We start from the raw sequence: 19,091 nt of genomic DNA on the forward strand, positions 1-19,091 counted from the left end.
AAAATAGATACCCCAATATCTACTACAAAATGTGGAGAAAAATTCCTCAAAGTCTCTAAAATGGTCATCCCTTCAAGGGGGCAATAGGGTTATTGAAAGCAGTGGTTGCTGGCATGGGTAATAGAAACAATGGGAACTCTCAGTTCCTTGTTAACTGCCTCCTGCCCTCCTCACTTTTTTCCTTTGTGCCTCTCCAGGACTAGGGTCACTGGAATCTCAAAACTGACTTTTAGTTCCAGTAGCTCCCTTATTTAATGGAGGAAAAGATGCTTATCAGACTTTTTGGGAAAATATCAAAATTGATTGGTTTTTCTTGCTCTAACTCCAGATTTCTCCATCTTGGCACTGTTGACATTCAAAGCCAGATAATTATTTGTTATAGGGGCTGTCCTGTGCGTCAGATGGCATTTGGCAGTATCCTTGGCCTCTACCCACTAGACGCCAGTGCGGCAGCCAAAAAGAACTCTAAGCATTGCCAAATATCCCCCAAGGGACAAAATCACCCTGATTGAGAACCACTGCTCTAACTCAAAAGTTTTAAAGCCCTAATCTCAGTGACTGGGAGGTTGAGGCAGGAGGGTCACTTGAAGCCAGTAGTTCAAGACCAGCCTGAGCACCAGCAAGATCCTGTCTCTAAAAACAATTTAAATATTAGCTGGACATGGTGGCATGTGCCTGTAGTCCCAGCTACTCAGGAAGCTGAGGCGGGAGGATTCCTTGAGACGAGGAGTTAGAGGTTGCAGTGAACTATGATCATGCAGCCCGGGCAGCAGAGTGAGACCCTCATCTGTTTTTTTAAAAAAAAAAAAAAAAAAAAAAAAAAAAAAAAAAGTCTGTAAGCTCTTAGTCTGAAGAGCTTGTTTACATGTTTTCTTCCTGACTGAAATTTGAAAAGAAAAGTGAATATAAAGTAGATAGTGCCCTTCAAACACTTTGTGGAGCAGCTCTCTTCCTCTTATACCATCCAACACTGTAACTGCTTGTGTGTTTGTAATGAGGTAGGTGGCCAAACCCAAAAGTTTTTAAATTTCCTCACCCTGCCAGTTATAGAATGGGTATTGCGAGGAAGAAGAGAGTTGGGCTTAGGTTGTCCAAGTAAATGCAATACCTTTATTTTGAGGAAAGGAAAACTGATTAAGAAAGTTATCTTGTGTACATAGCCAGCAGTGAGACTACAGAAAAAACTCATTTCTGTCCTATCTTCAAATGTGTAGAGGAAAGGAGAAGTACTTTATGTACTGGATAGACCTGTTGAAAAAGTTTTCAATATCTAATGTGAAAAATATCTAAGTAAATGAGGCAATAAAAGCATATGTCTGAGGCCAGGGGCACTGGCTCACACCTGTAATCCCAGAACTTTGGGAGGCTGAGGTGGGCTGATCATTTGAGCTCAGAAATTCGAGACCAGCCTGGAAAACATGGTGAGACCCTGTCTCTACAAAAAATACAAAAATTAGCCAGGCATGAGGGTGCACACCAGCAGTCCCAGCTTACTGGAGAGGCTGGGAGCGGGGGGATGTGGTTAGAGGCTGCAGTGAGCCATGATTACACTCCAGCCTGGACAACAGAATGAAACCCTATCTCAAAAAAGAAAAAGTGTATGTCTGGGTTGCTGGGGCAGGAGGAGGAATCGGTGGCACACAGGGGATTTTTAGGACAGCGAAACGATTCTGTATGGTACCATATTGGCAGATACATGGCCATTATGCATTTGTCAAAACTCACAGCACAATATAACGCAGAGTATGCCCTAATGTAAACTATGGACTTCCGTTAATAATGTATCGGCCTGTCAACTGTAAGCATATACCACATCAATACAGATGTCACTGGGAGGGGAAACTGGAAAAGGGAAGGGGTGTACGGAACTCTGTACTTTCTGCCTGATTTTTTGTAAATATAGAACTGCTCAAAACAAGAAAGTGTATTGTATTTAAAAGTACGTATCTGGAAAAGTAGAGAGCAGAGAAAGAGGAAATATCTCTATAAATGTTTGGAATGTAACATACCCTTCTTGTGTTAAATAATGTGAAATCAAAATGAGAAGATTTTTTCGTCGTGCTTCTGTCCTCATCTCGCACTGTAAACAAAGAGGAAAATTTAGGTAGGATGACAACAAAAAATAACACTGCTCTTACAGCAATAAACCCTGGAAGGTAAATGTAACCTGTCAAAACCAAGCAGCATGACTTAAAGGCTGGAAAGCAGTTTGAAGTCTCTAAGGACATACAAAGTTGTTTTTCATCGTTATTTTCTTCTTACAGCTGCCTTCTCAATTGTAAACTTAAGGGACAATGATTTGAATTAGGATTGCTCTTTACCACTTGGACTTCTTCCTGCCGAGCCAATCGGCCTTTTATTGCTTATAATCATGAGGAAACAAATGCACATCTACTACTATTGGGACCAGGTTAAGGAAAGTAATTAGAAAAAGATAATCAGCTGCGAGCCAGAAATCATCTGTGACAACACAGGCACTTACCTGCTACTATATCTCTAGTTCACTCAGAGCCCCACCCAGTCCCTGCCAAATGCAGAGATGAGTTCCCACAAACCATTAGGGGTGACTGCACAGGCAAGCATTTAGAATAGCCACTGAGAATAGCAGAGGCCATAAAAGGACAACTCCTGTATAATAAGGTCTTTGCTCAAACTGGATGAATCCGTGCATTTATTCACAGTGTTAATGTGCTACATTTAGGAATCTGGTATCTCAAATTGCCCCAAAATGTATTCACAAAATAGTCATGTTCAGTAATACTTCCCTTATTTGAAAATAACTTATCTATCTTTATCTAAGGAGAATATAAGTAAGAACTAGACAAAAGCCATAAAAGGTCTTTGTGTGGCCTAAACTATATCATAAAATCTATGGACAAACACTTATATTCATGACACATACAAACGCTTTTCAGTGGCTGGGTGTGGTGGCTCACACCTATAATCCCAGCAATCTGGGAGACCAAGGTGGACGGATCACTTGAGGTCAGGAATTCGAGACCAGCCTGGCCAACATGGTAAAACCCAATCTCTACAAAAAATACAAAAATTAGCCAGTGGTGGTGGCATGCACCTGTAATTCCAGCTACTCAAGAGGCTGAGGCATGAGAATCACTTGAACCTGGAAGGCAGAGGTTGCAGTGAGCCAAGATCTTGCCACTGCATTCCAGGCTGGGTGACAGAGTGAGACTCTGTCTCAAAAAAAAAAAAAAAAAAAAAAACAGAAAAGAAAAAAGAAAAACAAGCAAACCAAAAACCAAAAAACACTTTTCAGGCTTTCATGCAGAGCTTTCTAAAAATTAATGTTGTAATGAAATTTAAATATGCATATAATTACTTGAAAATCAAATAATACTAAATTTTTTTCTAAGATTGCTTTTTTATTGTGGTAAAATACATGTAATATAAAATTTACCTTTTTTTTGTTTTTGTTTTTGTTTTTTTGAGATGGAGTCTCGCTCTGTCGCCCAGGCTGGAGTGCAGTGGCCAGATCTCAGCTCACTGCAAGCTCCGCCTCCCAGGTTCACGCCATTCTCCTGCCTCAGCCTCCCGAGTAGCTGGGACTACAGGCGCCCGCCACCTCGCCCAGCTAGTTTTTTGTATTTCTTAGTAGAGACGGGGTTTCACTGTGTTAGCCAGGATGGTCTCGATCTCCTGACCTCGTGATCCTCCCGTCTCGGCCTCCCAAAGTGCTGGGATTACAGGCTTGAGCCACCGCGCCTGGCCAAATTCACCATTTTAACCATTTTTTTCTTTTAAAATTTTTTTTTGAGACAGGGTCTCACTCTGTGGCCCAGGCTGGAGTGCAGTGGTGTGATCAGGGCTCATGGCAGCCCTGCCCTCCCCAGGCTCAGGTGATCCTTCTGCCTCAGCCTCCCCAGTAGCTGAGACTACCGGTGCACACTACCACTTGAATAAAACTAATATGGCCGATTTCTATACTTTTTGTAGAGATGGGAGCCTCACAATGTTGGCTAAGCTGTTCTCAAACTCCTGGCCTCAAGCAATCTTCCTACTTTGGCCTTTCAAAGTGCTAGGATTACAGGCATGAGCCACCACACCTAGCCCATTTTAAAATTTATTTATTTTTATTTATTTATTGATTTATTTGAGAAGGAGTCTTGTTCTTGTCACCCACGTTGGGATGCAGTGGTGTGATCTCTGATCACTGCAAACTCCGCCTCCCAGATTCAAGCGATTCTCCTGCCTCAGCCTCTTGAGTAGCTGGGATTACAGACGCATGCCACCATGCCTGGCTAATTTTTGTACTTTATTAGTAGAGACAGGGTTTTGCCATGTTGGCCACGCTGGTCTCGAACTCCTGACCTCAGGTGATCCACCCGCTGCAGCCTTCCAAAGTGCTGGAATTACAGGTGTGAACCACCGCACCTGGCCATCATTTTACCATTTTTAAGTGTACATTTCAGTGTCATTAAATACATTCGCATTGCTGTACAACCATCACCACCATCCATCTCCAGAAATTTTTCATCTTCCCCAATTGAAACTTCGTTCCCATTAAAGAGTAACTCCACGTCTCCCCTACCCCCAGCCCCTGGCAACCACCTCTCTACTTTTTTGTCTGTGGCCCAGGATAGCTTTGAATGTGGCCCAACACAAATTTGTAAATTTTCTTAAAACATTATGAAGTTTTATTTTATTTTATTTTTTAGCTCATCAGCTATCCATTAGTGTTAGTGTAGTTTATGTGTGGCCCAAGGGAATTCTTCTTCCACTGTGGCCCAGGGAATGCAAAAGTTTGGACACCCTTGCCCTAGAGGGAACAATCTTAATTATTTTAGCTGTTTCTTCTGATATGCACTTCCATGTTTCTAAATAATACATCAGTGTTCCATGATATGTGTGTTAGGCATTAACTATCCACTTCCTTTAAGATAGATGAGAACTAAGCTGTCTTACACCTTTTTCAAACTATCCTTCCCTACAATTGGATCAGTATTTGCTGATTACATTATTAGGACCATGTAAAAGTTGTTCACAGTGGAGCCAAAAATACCGTGATTACTTTTTCATTTCTGTACATTTTTTTGAAATGAATAACCACCCCATTTTTGTTAGGTTACTTTCCAACATACCTATTATTAATAATTAAAACACTAACACATCTCATATCACTTTCCATGCCATCAAATACATAGATTTTGTGTCCTTTCTACTCACTCACCTCTTGCTTCCCTCTTGGAGCCTCTATCCTCCCATTCTGCTCTAGAGAATGACTCTTAGACCTGCAATAGATGCTTTTTCTGGGATTTCCCTTTGACATTTTCTTGCATTGGATCCCCTAGAAACTGATTCTTTCTCTTCTGGTCCCTCTCTTGTTTTAATAGCACACATTCTCTTGAGTAAAGGTGTATGGGAGATAAATGGGAGAATTTGTATGCCTGAAAGTGTCTTTATTTTACTTTAAGCTTGACAGCCTGAAAAGGTATAACATTACCATTATGATTCCTGATCCTTTGCATGTAATGTACTTTTTCTTCCCAGGAAACTTTTAGGGTCCTATTTTTAAACATAGGATTCTAAAATTACACAATTTCTTTGGTGTGGATCATTTTCCATTCACTGCCTAGCCGTTGTCAAGCTAGAAATCCTCATATTCTCATTTTTTGAAAACTTCTTTATTATTTCTTTGGTAAATTATTTCCCTATGTTTTCTCTGGTTTAATTTTATGAATACCTATTAATTGGATAGGAGATATCCTGAATAGATTTTTAAAGATTTTTTCCCCACAGTGTTCCATTCCTTTGTCTCTTTTGTTCTATATTCTGAGCAATTTCCTTGACCTTATTTTTTAGCAGAATTTATTTAGATAATAACATTTTTAATTTCCAGGAGCTTCTTCTTATTCTCTGATTCTTTCTTTTTTCATAGCATCTTATTCTTGTTTTTTAGAGCATTCTCTTATCTTACAATTTAAAGTCATAATGAAGAGGTTCAGTTATGCTCGGTATTTGCAATGTAAGTAGGCAGGTAACCTATTTTATAAACATATCCATCCAAAAGAATTCAAATAGAAAGTTTTATTGCTTAAGATGATAATCCCTTATTCAGTGTGCTAGAAAACACAACAAATAAGGCAACTTGTGTTTCAAAATGTTTGTGAAGGGAGCGTAGTAACTACCATTTGTTTGATCGATTTTGCTCTCTACCATTCAAAAGCTTGCTGTTGCTTTGAATTTAGTCTAAAATAAATAAAACTCAGTGCTCTCAGAAGTCCAGAAAAAAAAAGAGAGATTTAAAAATATAATCCTTGAACCTATAAAATAGATGACATAAAAAGTAGTGATTCAGAATGATATAAATAGTTGCAAAGGATGTATCTGATAAAGGACTGGTATCCAAAATACACAAACACAGAAAAACCCTCTTAAAACTCAACACTAAAAAAAAAAAAAATCCACTTAAAAACAGGCAAAACACATGAACTGACACTTCACAGAAGAAGATATACAGATGGTAACCAAGCATATGGAAAGATAACCTTACGTCATCAAGGAATGGAACGTTAAAACAACAGTGAAATACCATTACACACTTACTGGGATGGTGGAAATCCAAAATACCAAATGCTGGCAAGGATGTAGAGCAACAGAAACTCATTGATTGCTGGTGGGATGCAAAACAGTACAAACACTTTGAAAGACACTTTGGCAGGTTTTTTTAAAGTAAAGACTAACACACTCTTAGCAATTACTCTGACCCAACAATTGCACTCCTTGGTATTTACCCAAATGAGTTGAAAACTTATGTTCACAGAGAAACTGGCACAGCGATGTCTATAGCAACTTTATTCATAATTGCCAAAACTTAGAAGCAACCAAGATGTCGTTCAGTAGGTGAATGGATAGATAAATTGTGGTATACTCAGACAATGGAATATTATTCAGAGCTAAAAGAAATGAGCTATCAAGCCATGAAAGAACATGAAGGAAATTTAGATGCATATCACTAAGTGGAAGAAGCCAATTGAAAAGCCTATATACTGTATGATTCCAAATATATAACATGCTGGAAAAGGCAAAACTATAGAGACAGTAAAAGGATAAATGATTGCTAGGGGTTGTGGGGAGGAAGGGATGAATAGGTAGAATACAAGATTTCTAGGGCAGCGAAACCATTCTATATGATATACTGTAGTGACAGATATGCACCATTATACATTTGTCCAAACCCACAGAATATACAACAGCAAGCATGAACCCTCATGTAAAATGGACTTTGGTTGATAATGATGCCAGTGTAGATTCATCGATTTAACAACATATAACTGTATTTTGGGATGTTGACAGTGGGGGAAGGTGAGCATGTGGAGAGGGGAGGTACGTGGGAATTCTCTATACTTTATTCAATTTGGTTGTGAATCTAAAACTGCTAAAAAATAAATTCTATTTTTTAAAAAGCAGTGACTAATTTTTAAACATACATGTCAGTAATACTGTATTTAAATGGATGTTTATGGTTTCAAATTAGTTCCTTGGCAGATCAGATTCTTATTCCATTGCCCAAAAAATTTCTGAAACTCTTATTATAAAATTGTATTCAATATAGATTAATGATCACAGTCTTCCCCCAAGCTGCATTTACAAAAATAATCATGGTAGAAAACTGGTCCAATGTGTAAAACCATGAGAAAAAAACACATTTTGGTCACATTCTTTTTTAAAGTTTAATTTTATTTGTTTAGAGATAGGGATCTCACCATGTTACCAGGCTGGCCTTGAACTCCTGGGCTGAAGTGATCCTCCTACCTCAGCCTCCCAAGTAGTTGGGACTACAAGTGTGCACCATTCCACCCAGCCTATATTTTTTTAAGTCTTCTTACAAAGTAGTACTCTCATGTGATTTGATAATTTGTTTTTTAAAATAATATTTTATAAATATTTTTCAAGGCATTAAATGTTTTTATAATACTTGATTTTTAATGTATGCAGAAAATGTACCATAACTTAATCAATCTTATCTTGTTATATAAATGTATGTCTCTTCCAATTTACAAATACTATTAGGAGATTTGGCTATTTCTAAAATCCAAATTAATCCTCAATGACAGATCTGATAACATTAAGGAGAGCTTTAAAAGCATACAACAGTCTACTCGGAAACAATGTCACTGGGAACATTTCTACTTCTGTCCTTGAAGACAACGGTGATGGGGGGAATGGTTAACAAACCCAAAAACAAATTACCAAGAGAGAAAGAATGAAGAAGGTAATTACAGTAGTCTTCTTTGCTATATTTTCTGTTATTGTGAGATATATATATGTGATTTATATATGTGTATAATACATCCATTCATTTTTAATAATAAACAAACACCACCCAGATTATGACCCAGAGCACCTTCAATATCTTAGAAGCCCCCTTGGGTGTTCCCTGCAGATGGTTCTCCTCCCTCCCCCCTGAGATAATGACCAGCCTGAATTTTGTGCTTATCAGTCACTTTTTCTTTCTGATTTTTACCAACTATGTATGTATTCTTAAAAAATGTATTTGTTCACTTTTCTCATTTTTGGACTTTATATGAATGAAATACACATCTATTTTTGGTGACTACTTTTGTCCAACAGTATGTAATTTTCCCCATATCAAAGTAGAGATTTAGAAATTTTCCAGCTATTCCATGAAATTTTCATGTAAATTATCTGCTTCTATGGTTTTCTGGTCTATCTGGGCACAATTTCAAAGTGTCTTACAGGTTTCTTCTCTAATGTCTCTTAAAGTAACTTCTTTTTCCCAGAAAACAGAAATAGCATTAAGTACTTCCAGTTGCCCACAGCACCTGGCATGGTGACAAATGCCAAGTAGAGACTGTTTCTTTATTTATTTTTCCCATTAAATGTTGATTTAATTTTCTTCTCATTCTATTTTCTTCCCTCCCCCTCAGCTTTATTAAGGTATAATTGAATAATACAAATTGTTTATATTTATTCACATACGATTTTGTGGTAAGAAGATTGATATTTCTTGATAGGTTTACTAGATCACTTTTTTTCGAACTATAGGTCATAAAGTCAACTTAATCGGTTATAGGAAGCATAGTTGAATAAAATAGAATTATTGCAGAATGCATAACAGGTAAGAAGGCTTAGTATTGTGTCAGGAAACTTTTGTTGCATTTGTGTGTAGGTATATGTGAGGGAGATAATTCTGAATTTCAGTCTAAGATGTCTTACAGTTGGTCACAGTAAAAAAAAGTTTGAAAGCCACTATATAAAATGATAGTATTTTGATATTAAAGATATCTGACATTTGTAGTTTCCACTCATCTTTCTGAAGATGTTGACATGACAGCTCTTGGTGAAGACTGAACCCTCTCTAATTTGCCAAAATTAACATTGGCCATCACAGTTTTTCCCTCCTTTTTTTTGTAATTAACTTTGCCTCACCTACAGTGCCATCTAGTGTATTAGGAGGGGGAGCCCTTCGTGAAATTGAGGTCATTCCAAAGTGACCGTTGTTTGCATAATAAAAATGATAATCATCATATAATTCAGTCCATATCAAGTTTGCAAAATAAAATTATACCTGCATATTAAATAGGCAGAAATAGGATACATGGGATATGTTTGTAAATGTATATAGTCTCAAACCTATGTTTGGAGTTTTGGTCCAGAATTTTAAGTCTAAAAGGTACCTGGAAATTACTGAATCTCAGGGGGCCCTGGAGATCATCTGAATCTCAGGAACCTGAGATCTGTAAGAATTAAGGATTTGCTGAAAAGCCCAAATAGTTGAAAGCAGAATCTTGGCTTCTGGGTCAATGCTCCTCCCTTCATCAACTCCTCCTCATCATTCTCCCACCCATTTATATTCACTCCAGACCAGAGATAATCCACTACTTTAACATTATTTCATAAAATTCATACCCTGCACAACCACTATTTTAATTTACCAAAACCTGCATGCCAAACTTGCCAGAAACAAACAAGTATGGCTACCAGCCATTCTTTCCTGGTTGCCCTAACTCAGTAACAAATGAATGATGTCTTTTACAACTTCTCAAGCTTAATTTCCCACAATATTAGTGACCGTTTCAAAGCTGTTACTGGCTAGACCTCCTTGAAAAGGTTAGTCACCCTGCTGCACCAGGAGTAGTATGTCTTATAAGAGATTATGTCTTTTAATTGCTGAATAGTTGCAGACCTGCTGTAAATAAAGCTAATCTATTTCATATGCATGTAAAAGTCTTTGAGAATGCAAAGATGGAAATTGGCTTAAAGAGCCATGAAAGTGATCTACATTTTCCTAGAGACTATATTGGACACTGACTGGTCCCATTTCTAACAAGGTCCATATCCCTCCATATTAGAGGTTCTAATGCAGTGTCCTGTACATCACACGAAATAAAGCCTGGGAAGTGCTTTGAAAAGTGTGGGGGTGCTATGTCAATATTAGGGATAGTAATTGGTGGGTGCCCAACAGCTGTTAGTTGCTTTGCTCATGCATTTCAGAGTCTCTCTATCCTTCACTCTAGAAGTATTTGCTTCTTCCTAATTGAAACATGTACTTGTGCAAATGTTCTCTATGACTAGGTCACTGAGAAAAAGTAGCTAGTGTTCTCTGTGTGCTCCTCAGTACTGGATCCACTGCACTGGGTTTGGCTGAATTTCTTAAAGATGAGGAGGGTTAATTACACTATACTGTAGAAATACTCCATGTGTGCACAGACACGCATATACCCAGAGGAAGGCCCTCATTAGTGGGATGAAAAACTCATTAGGGAAAACTCAGTAGATTTATTAGAGGAACAGAAAAAAAGATCCCGGAAGAGATGTTTAAAAGTGGGGAGGAGAGGACTGGGAGGATGGGAGAACTGCAGGGGGCTGGGGGTGGAGGGGATGGCAGGTAAAGGGTACAGAATTTCTCTTTGGGCTAATGAAAAGGTACTAAAATTGATCAAGGCAATGGAAGTATGTCTTTGTGAATATTCTGAAAGCCATGGAATTGTACATTTTAAATGGTGAGTTGTACAGTATATGAATAAAGATGTTTTAAAATGCAAAAGGTGGGAGAGGGGCAGATAAAAGAAGGCTTAAATAAATGTAAATAATCTATGTAAAATTGTGCCTTGATATATAAAATAAATAGTCTAACTGAAAATATAAATCTTTCTATGCAATATTTTGAAGCTATTCAAGATGGAAATGATGGGGTAAAAGAACTGGTTATCACACATAACACTGTGAGGGCCTACTTTGCCAGCCCCCAGACAGAGCCTGTTTCTGCTTTGGAGAGCAGCAATGACACCTTATTACTACCCAACCTTGCTGCATCAGTGTGACTACAGGGCTAGACTTACTGAACAGAAGAGTAACACAGGCATTTCTGTGTTCAGAATCTTCACGTGTTCATTTACAGCAGACATTTCTCTTTACCGTTTTTCTTTTGGGTTTTATAATAATTTGCAATGCATTTAAAAGTTGAAGAAACCACCTTAAGTATTGTCTATACTTCTTCAGTTTATTGGTACAAAAATAAGCTTCTTTCAATAAGAATCTCAAATGTTTTTAAGTGCAGCTATTTTTTACATTTTTATGTCCAGATTTGGTAAGGTATTGAAAGAATATTGTATTTCAGATACAATTGGTGGGAATGTAACTTGGTACAACCCTTTTGCAGAGCAAATTGACAAAATCTATCAAACAGAAAAATGCACATACCTGTTGGCCCAGCGATATCACTCAGCAGTTTATACTCTAGAAGATCAATTACACTATATTATAGAAATACTTCATGCGTGCACATACATGCACATACACAGACGCAGAAAAATACAGTTTATTTTCTACTACCCATGGATAGGATAGTGAGTTTCATAGCAACACTAATAAAAGTGAGTTGGAACATTTGTCAGAATTATTTCCTTCAAACTCCTTTTTAGAATCCCTGGAGAATCATTTAAACAGTGATCCACCGACCTAATTAACACAGTTGATCAGGATAAATAAGAAAGCAAAAGCTCTAATTCTTGAGACAGAAGTCTAATTCTTAATCCTAAACAAATCTGAGTAATGTTGATCATACTTTTGAAAGAATAGCCTATCAGAGAGGCTTGCTTAGGGTTTTGATTACATTTCTGCAAAATGGTAGCTACTTCAACTCCAATCAAAATAATTTCCACTTTTTTTTTTTTTATTAGAATCTCAGTTTGCAAAACAGTCTATCTCTATAATGGAGATTGACTGAGTCCTTTAGAACTCTGTCTGGTGATGAGGCTGCATCAAAAATGGCTTTCCATGGTCGGGCACCATGACTCACTCCTATAATCCCAGCAATTTGGGAGGCCAAGGTGGGAGGATCACTTGAGCCCAGGAGTTTGAGAGCAGCCTGGGCAACACAGGGAGACTCCCACCTCCAATTAAAAAAAAAAAAAAATATGACTTTCCTACTCTGTGGACTGTGAAGCAGCTTTTACTTGTGGTGACCAGGTCTTAAAATAATAATGTGATTTTTATTTTGAGGTAAGACTGATAAAAATTCAGAATTTAGTAAGAGTAAAATAGGGAAAGAGAGTTTTAAAAACACTATTCAAAATGTAGCGTTAAATATTAAAGATGAGCTTCTGTTACTGAAAACACAGAATGCAGTCTTACAAATTTCTTAATTAAAGGTATAAAGTTGGCCAGATCTACATCTTTCTGCCCAGGCCATTCAAATTAACATAGAAAATTATCTTCTGAATTAAAAAAAACTAAGAATGAGCCACTCCCCCCCACAAAATTTCCATTTAAACTGTAAGAGATGGTGTGCCCCTGAAATGGACACAAGTACATGCCCATTAATTTCTGTGTACAAAGAAAGGAGGCCCAGAAGTGAACATCTAATCTAGGTGTCTCATTTGCATGTTTCAATAATCTGGTGGTTTTCTTCTTCTTTCATTTCCTTTGTGGGCTATTGTGCCACAAATATACCTCCATTATCAAATTCAAAATTGAATCCTATGATACCATAGCCTGAGGAAAAGGAAGCATTGAATATCATTCCCAGTTTTAGACTGAGAAGATATTTAGGAAATGTTACTGTGTATACACCACATGCAACATTAGTGCTTTTAATTTCCTTTTTACGGGTGCAATGGAGATTAATTTGCATGAGCTCATTTCAATTTCAGTAATAAGATCCAAATTTTGCATTAAGCTTTCCATCTCAAAAACAAACAGTTAAAAAGGACACATCTCTTATTCTCTTATTTCAAATGTTTTTACTATACTTCTCTTTTACAGTCTCTGCATCTAATATTCACCTAAAAGCTTGGCTATCTATACCTGTAGGTTCTAATTTGTTTTTTGTTTGTTTCCTGATTATCTCCTGGCTCTTCCAGGAAACTTCCTAAATTTCAAATGCTGTACAACCCAACAAAATACTAGAAATCTCAAAAGAAGTGTCTACAGATCCAGAAAAGACATTTGCTGAATTTCATACAATGTCCGAATTGGTCAACTATGCTCAGAAACATAGGACCAAGTGTTCCCTAATTTGAGAGGACAAATAAGAAACAACAGAAGAGAAAAAAACATAGATACTATATTTCAAATGATCCTGTTTTAATAATTGTCACCGAAAAACGAAAGTCCGATCCAGATACCAAATCTGTTTTAACAATAATAGCTAGAGACAACAGTAAAAATTTCTTTAAAGTTTTAAAACAGGTGGAAGAAGATCCAGAAATATTTATTCCAAGATTTGTAAGAGGGGATAAAACATGGCTACACTGGATGATCCTGAAGAAAGAGCACAAAACAATGGATACCAAAAGGTAGCAGCACTCCAGTAAAAGACAGAGAGGACCAGTCAAGAGAAGAGGTCATGGTAACAGTTTTGGGGAATGCTCAAAAGATACGACTAAATGACTTTTTGAAGGGCCAAACCATCATTAAATGGGCTTACTAACAGAGTTTTTGAGAAAATTAGCCAAAGCATGAGCAGAAAAACCATTATCAGAGAGTTCTACCTAATCATGAAAAAGTTCTTGCTGTTGCATTTCACTGAACAAAGGGTAGTTTGGCAAGAGTTTCAATGGGAAATCATGAGGCGTCCACCTTACAGTCATGATGTGGAACCTGCTGACTTCTATTTCTTTCCTAGTATTAAAAATTCTGCAAACGGCACCTAGTTTTCTTCAGTTAATAACAGAAAAAAAGATTTCATGGAAATTGTTAAATTCCCAGAACCATCAGGGTTTGAGGGACAAGGTGGGGGCAAGACAGTGCTTGAAAACTGTCTTGAAATTGATGGAGCAAATGTTAAGAAATAAAATCTAATGGTTTTATTTTGGTCTTTTAGTCCCAGTTTTGACAAATGTTTGAAAGTCCCCTCACAAAACATCAGTCCTAGGTAAAGAGTTGTTATCCTGTATTGGTTCTTCTTTCTGTGATTTTGTCTTGCTGTGTTATTTTCTGTTTTACTCCCAAGAAGACTCAGTCCATGTTTTTTGGAATCCACAGATACGGAAACTGCGATAATGGAAGGCCAACGGTAGAACTCAGTGGGGTGTGTCGAGGCTGAAATTCACCTAATCAACCTCTGGGGCACAGCAGTCCACCTGGCGCGGACTGTCCCGATTGTCTGCATTGTGCTGACGGCATGAGTACGTATTGGGATGGGGCAGCCCAGGAGCTAAGAGGGTCAGGGCTAGAGCCGTGAGTGTGGGCCTGCGGTGGGCTATATAAGGCCCAGCTCTGGCACTAGAGCTTCATTCCGTGTTGGACAGCAAACCGCAGAGGTCACTCCAGGCTATGGCTCCACATCCCGAGGACTAGAAGCTGGCTTGCTCAGTTGTCTGCAAGGACCGGCGTTCCAGACCAAGTGGCCCGCTGCACCGAGGACTGAGCTTGCTCCAGGCTGTGGTGACTCCACGTCTTGAGGCCTACGGTCTGCAAGGAGCAGCCCCCCAGAACCAGTGGTCTGCTGCTCTGAGGACCGAGGTCGCTCCAGGCTGTGACTCCACATCCCGAGGTCGCTGCCTGGCTTCGTGTCCAGCTGCCCCGAGGACAGAGCCGAGACCTTCAGGACAGTGACGCCTGCACAGCTCTGCAGAGATGGCGGCAGGATCCACTACGCTGCACGCAGTGGAGAAGCTGCAGGTGTATCTGACCACTAAGACGGACCCGAAAAAACTAGAGAAATATTTGCAGAAACTCTCCACCTTGCCCATGGCAGGAGACATACTGGCGGAGACTGGAATCAGAAAGACGGTGAAGCGCCTGCGGAAGCACCAGCACGTGGGCGACTTTGCCAGAGACTTAGCGGCCCGGTGGAAGAAGCTGGTGCTTGTGGACCCAAACACCGGGCCTGATGCACAGGACCCCGAGGAGAGCGTTTCCCGAAAGCACTTCGGGGAGGCTCTTCAGGACCAGGAAAAGGCCTGTGGCTTCCCAGAGAACAGGACAGTCCCCAGGAACCCATCTAACAGCCCTGAGCACAGACGGACAGCACACAGAACACCTCCGGGGCTCCAGAGACCTCACCGAAGGTCTCCCAGTCGCAAGCCCAGAGCCGAGAGAAAGCGCCCCAGAATGGCCGCAGCTGATTCCGGCCCCCATCAGGCCCCTCCATCGCGCATCGCTCCCCTCCCGATGCCCGAGGGCCCTGAGCCCGCTGTGCCCCGGAAGCAACCCGAAAGAGGCCACGCTCACGCCGCTCAGGGCGGGCCTCTGCTGGGTCAAGGTTGCCAGGGCCAACCCCAGGGGGAAGTGCTTGTGAGCCACAGCAAGGGACACAAATCGTCCTGCCAGGAAAAATGCCCCTTGTGTGCCCAGGGCGATTGGCACTCCCCTGATTTGATCAGGGAGGAATCATCCCGGGCCCGCTTAAGAGAGGAAACCCCAAGGATGCCCTCCCGGGAAAGTGCCAGGGACAGGCCGCCCTCGGGTGACGCCAAGAAGGACAAGGAAGGGGAACGAGCTGGCAGCAGCCAGCATGTCCCCGCCTTGGCGGTGGCTCCAGACGGTCACCCAAATAGGCCTCATCACAGACACTCGAACAAGAAGATGCCCAGTCTAGAGGGCTCGTACCCAGGAAATGGGACACACCGCCTGTCTTCTGAGGAGAAAGAGCAGCTTTCCAACGACCGAAAGACTCAAGAGGGGAAGCCACCAACCGCTCATGTGGGCAGAATGTCCATGAGCTCCCTCTCTGAGGTGGAGGAGGTAGATATGGCTGAGGAATTCGAGCAGCCCACTCTGTCATTTGAAAAATACCACACTTATGACCAGTTGCAGAAGCAAAAGAAAAAGACTGGGAAATCTACCACCACTGCACTTGGAGATAAACAAAGGAAAGCAAACGATTCCAAGGGCACTTGTGTGTCCTGGGATTCAGCTAAGAAATTGCCTCCTGTTGAGGAAAGCCAGTCAGAGAGGCTGCAGGCAGCCGGCGCTGATTCTGCAGGGCTGAAAACGGTGCCCAGCCATGCCTTCTCAGAGCTCTGGGACCCCTCAGAGGCATGGATGCAGGCCAACTACCATTCGCTATTGGATTCTGACTCCATGACCTCCCAGGCAAAGCCAGAAGCACTTACTGCACCAACCTTCCAGGAGGAAACTGCTTTCACTGGACACAGAGTGAATGCTGAGACGCAGGTGTCCTCGGGCTCCAGGCCTGCCTGCCAACCCCAGGTGCTGACGCTGGGACAGCAGTGCGTCCGGGTCCTTAGAAACAATCCGGACACCCTCAGCGATGTGGAAGGGATCCCCTACTCCTATCCTGAACCCATTCTGGAAGGGTGGACACCTCATCAGCTGTATTGCAGAGAGAAATATAATCATGCACTGATTCAAGAGACCGACGAATTATGGAGGATTCATTGTCTCTGGGACTTTAAGGAAGAAAAGCCACAGGAGCGCGAATCTTGGCGGGAGCTGTGCCTGCGGCTTCAGGACACCCAAGAGCAGCGGCTGAGAGTACTGAAAGCAAATATCCGATCTGCACGTGAAAACAACCCCAACAGCGGAGAGGCAAAGATGATCTATTACAACTCTGTGGCCAAGACGCCTTATGATGCTTCAAGGAGGCAAGATAAGTCTGCAGCAGCTACTGAATCCGAAAACGGAGAGATCAAGCCAGCCCCAAAGCCTGCGGGAAGCAGCCACGCTCCCTCCAGCAGGGGCAGTGACAGTGGTGGCAGAGACAGCAGCAGCAGCAGCGTCCTTCACCAGCTCCCTGAGAAGCAGGCCAACCCCTGCCTAAGCAGCAGCAATGAGCACGCGACGCCCGCGGCCAAAACCCGGAAACAGGCTGCCAAGAAAGTGGCCCCGCTGATGGCCAAGGCAATTCGAGACTACAAGAAAAGATTCTCCCGACGATGAACTCAGGACTTGCCTTGCAGGTAAAATCTGGAGGGAGGAGGACCAATGCAAAGTCAATGCGGGTTGGGGAACGAAACTTCCAATGGACACCAGAACCTTTAGCTTAGTGCAAAGTTGAGACTTCGATTTCCGTAGGTGTCATAGCTGTCACGTGCTGGCCCTGTGATTTTACCTCCCACAACCAACCACTACCTCCCAGCCTGGAGGACACCTCAGAATTCAGAAGATATGAACACATTCGGAACAATTCTCTTTTGGTTGTTCACTGATAGTTTTTAAAATAACACCCTAGTTGTAATCATAAATAAGGAACAAGATGTGAGATTCCCTTTTTCCTTTCTTTTTTTTGAAATCATCAAGTAGATAAGAACTTATTAGACAAAACTCACAAGCCATTAGGTGATACTGATAACTCCAAATACGTAAACTGTTTATTGTTGTTGTTGTTGTTTTAAAAAAACGCTGGGCATGATCCTGTATTCATGACCCATCCTCCTTTGGGAGGCCAAAGAAAGCAAATCGCTTGAGCCTAGTAGGTGAAGACCAGCCTGGGCAAAACAGGGAAATCCTGTCTCTGAAAAAGATATCAAAATTAGCCCAGCATTGTGGCACACCCCTGTGGTCCCAGCTTCTTAAAGGGCTGAGGTGGCAAGATTGCCTAAGCTGGGCAAGCAGAGGTTGCAGTGACCTTTCATCATTCCACTGCACTCCAGACTGGGAGACAGAACCAGAGCATGACTCAAAGAAAACTGCTATTACGTAGAAAAAGGAACTATCTGATTTCATAAATGAATGGTAATCACTGGTACATTCATCAAGCCAAAATAGTTTCCCAAAGTAACACATAGAATAATTCACAATCTTTTCACCCATAACACCTATGAAGGAATGGAGACAGCTTAATCAACTTATTTAGGTTCTGAATCAAGAAGTCTAAAGCTGACAATAAGACTTTCTGATTACCATGAGATGACCAGGTTAACAACCTGCAGTTCAGATCACAGGGGCTTCTGCAAGCTATATTGAACCTTTAAATTCTATCAGAGAGCATTTGTTGGCCTCATGCAGGCTGGTAATCAAAGGAATGTGTGCAAGCTATGACACACACACACAGGTAAAAACCCGGGACACAGAGACACAAGGAAACGGCATTTAAGGAAGACAGAGAAACATTCGTTCTGTGGAAAGGGAGTTGATCCTATCAGTGATGATATAAAACTCCAAGAAGGCCGGGTGGGGAGCTTCACACCTCTATACCAGCACTTTAGGAGGTTGAGGCTGGTGGATCATATAAGGTCAGGAGTAGAAGACCACGATGACGAATATGAAAAAAATCCCATCTCTACGAAAATAATCCTCATTCTAGGAGCTTGGAAGTTTTGCCACTATTGCACTAGGGTCCTCTTTATCAGGGAGCTAGAAGACTAAAAACAAAGCACTTTTATATATTTTGCCACACACCAAGGAGGGGTAATTCTCAAAAAAGCCCTAACACCTGTATTCTCATCCCCCGATTCTCAGGCTATAACCACTTTCCTGCTTCAGAAGAAATACACACACTCACACACACACACACAGAGATGCACACACATACAGAGAGACAGAGAGAGAAAAAAAAGTCATGTGACACTTTAAAACCTAAGTCAAACCATCATCGAGAGCAGAAACAAGAGCTGACACCATAGACACTTAAAATGGTTCTGTTTGCCTCATTCTGACTGAAAGATTAGAGTGGAATTCGGCTGCCCAAACCGTGGCACCAA

At 40.9% G+C, this 19,091-nt stretch overlaps 2 protein-coding genes across 4 annotated transcripts in view; one reads left to right on the forward strand and one right to left on the reverse strand.

The window, feature by feature from the left end:
- Positions 1-19,091, reverse strand: part of KATNAL2 (katanin catalytic subunit A1 like 2) — a 91,124-nt gene that overhangs the window by 56,102 nt on the left and 15,931 nt on the right. For 2 of the 3 annotated variants that reach the window (XM_031934497.1, XM_031934498.1), the window contains exon 2: positions 2,010-2,080. The exons of the other annotated variant lie outside the window; for it this stretch is intronic. In XM_031934497.1, coding sequence (XP_031790357.1) covers positions 2,010-2,080 — 71 coding nt within the window. The remainder of the gene's footprint in view (positions 1-2,009; positions 2,081-19,091) is intronic. 3 annotated transcript variants of the gene reach the window in all.
- On the forward strand, positions 14,996-17,640 carry ELOA2 (elongin A2). Its single transcript, XM_023207595.1, has one exon. The coding sequence runs from the start codon at positions 15,061-15,063 to the stop codon at positions 17,326-17,328; it is 2,268 nt and encodes a 755-aa protein (XP_023063363.1). The 5' UTR covers positions 14,996-15,060; the 3' UTR covers positions 17,329-17,640.

The sequence above is a fragment of the Piliocolobus tephrosceles genome, chromosome 18, assembly GCF_002776525.5.
Source record: "Piliocolobus tephrosceles isolate RC106 chromosome 18, ASM277652v3, whole genome shotgun sequence".
Taxonomy (NCBI): Eukaryota; Metazoa; Chordata; class Mammalia; order Primates; family Cercopithecidae; genus Piliocolobus; species Piliocolobus tephrosceles.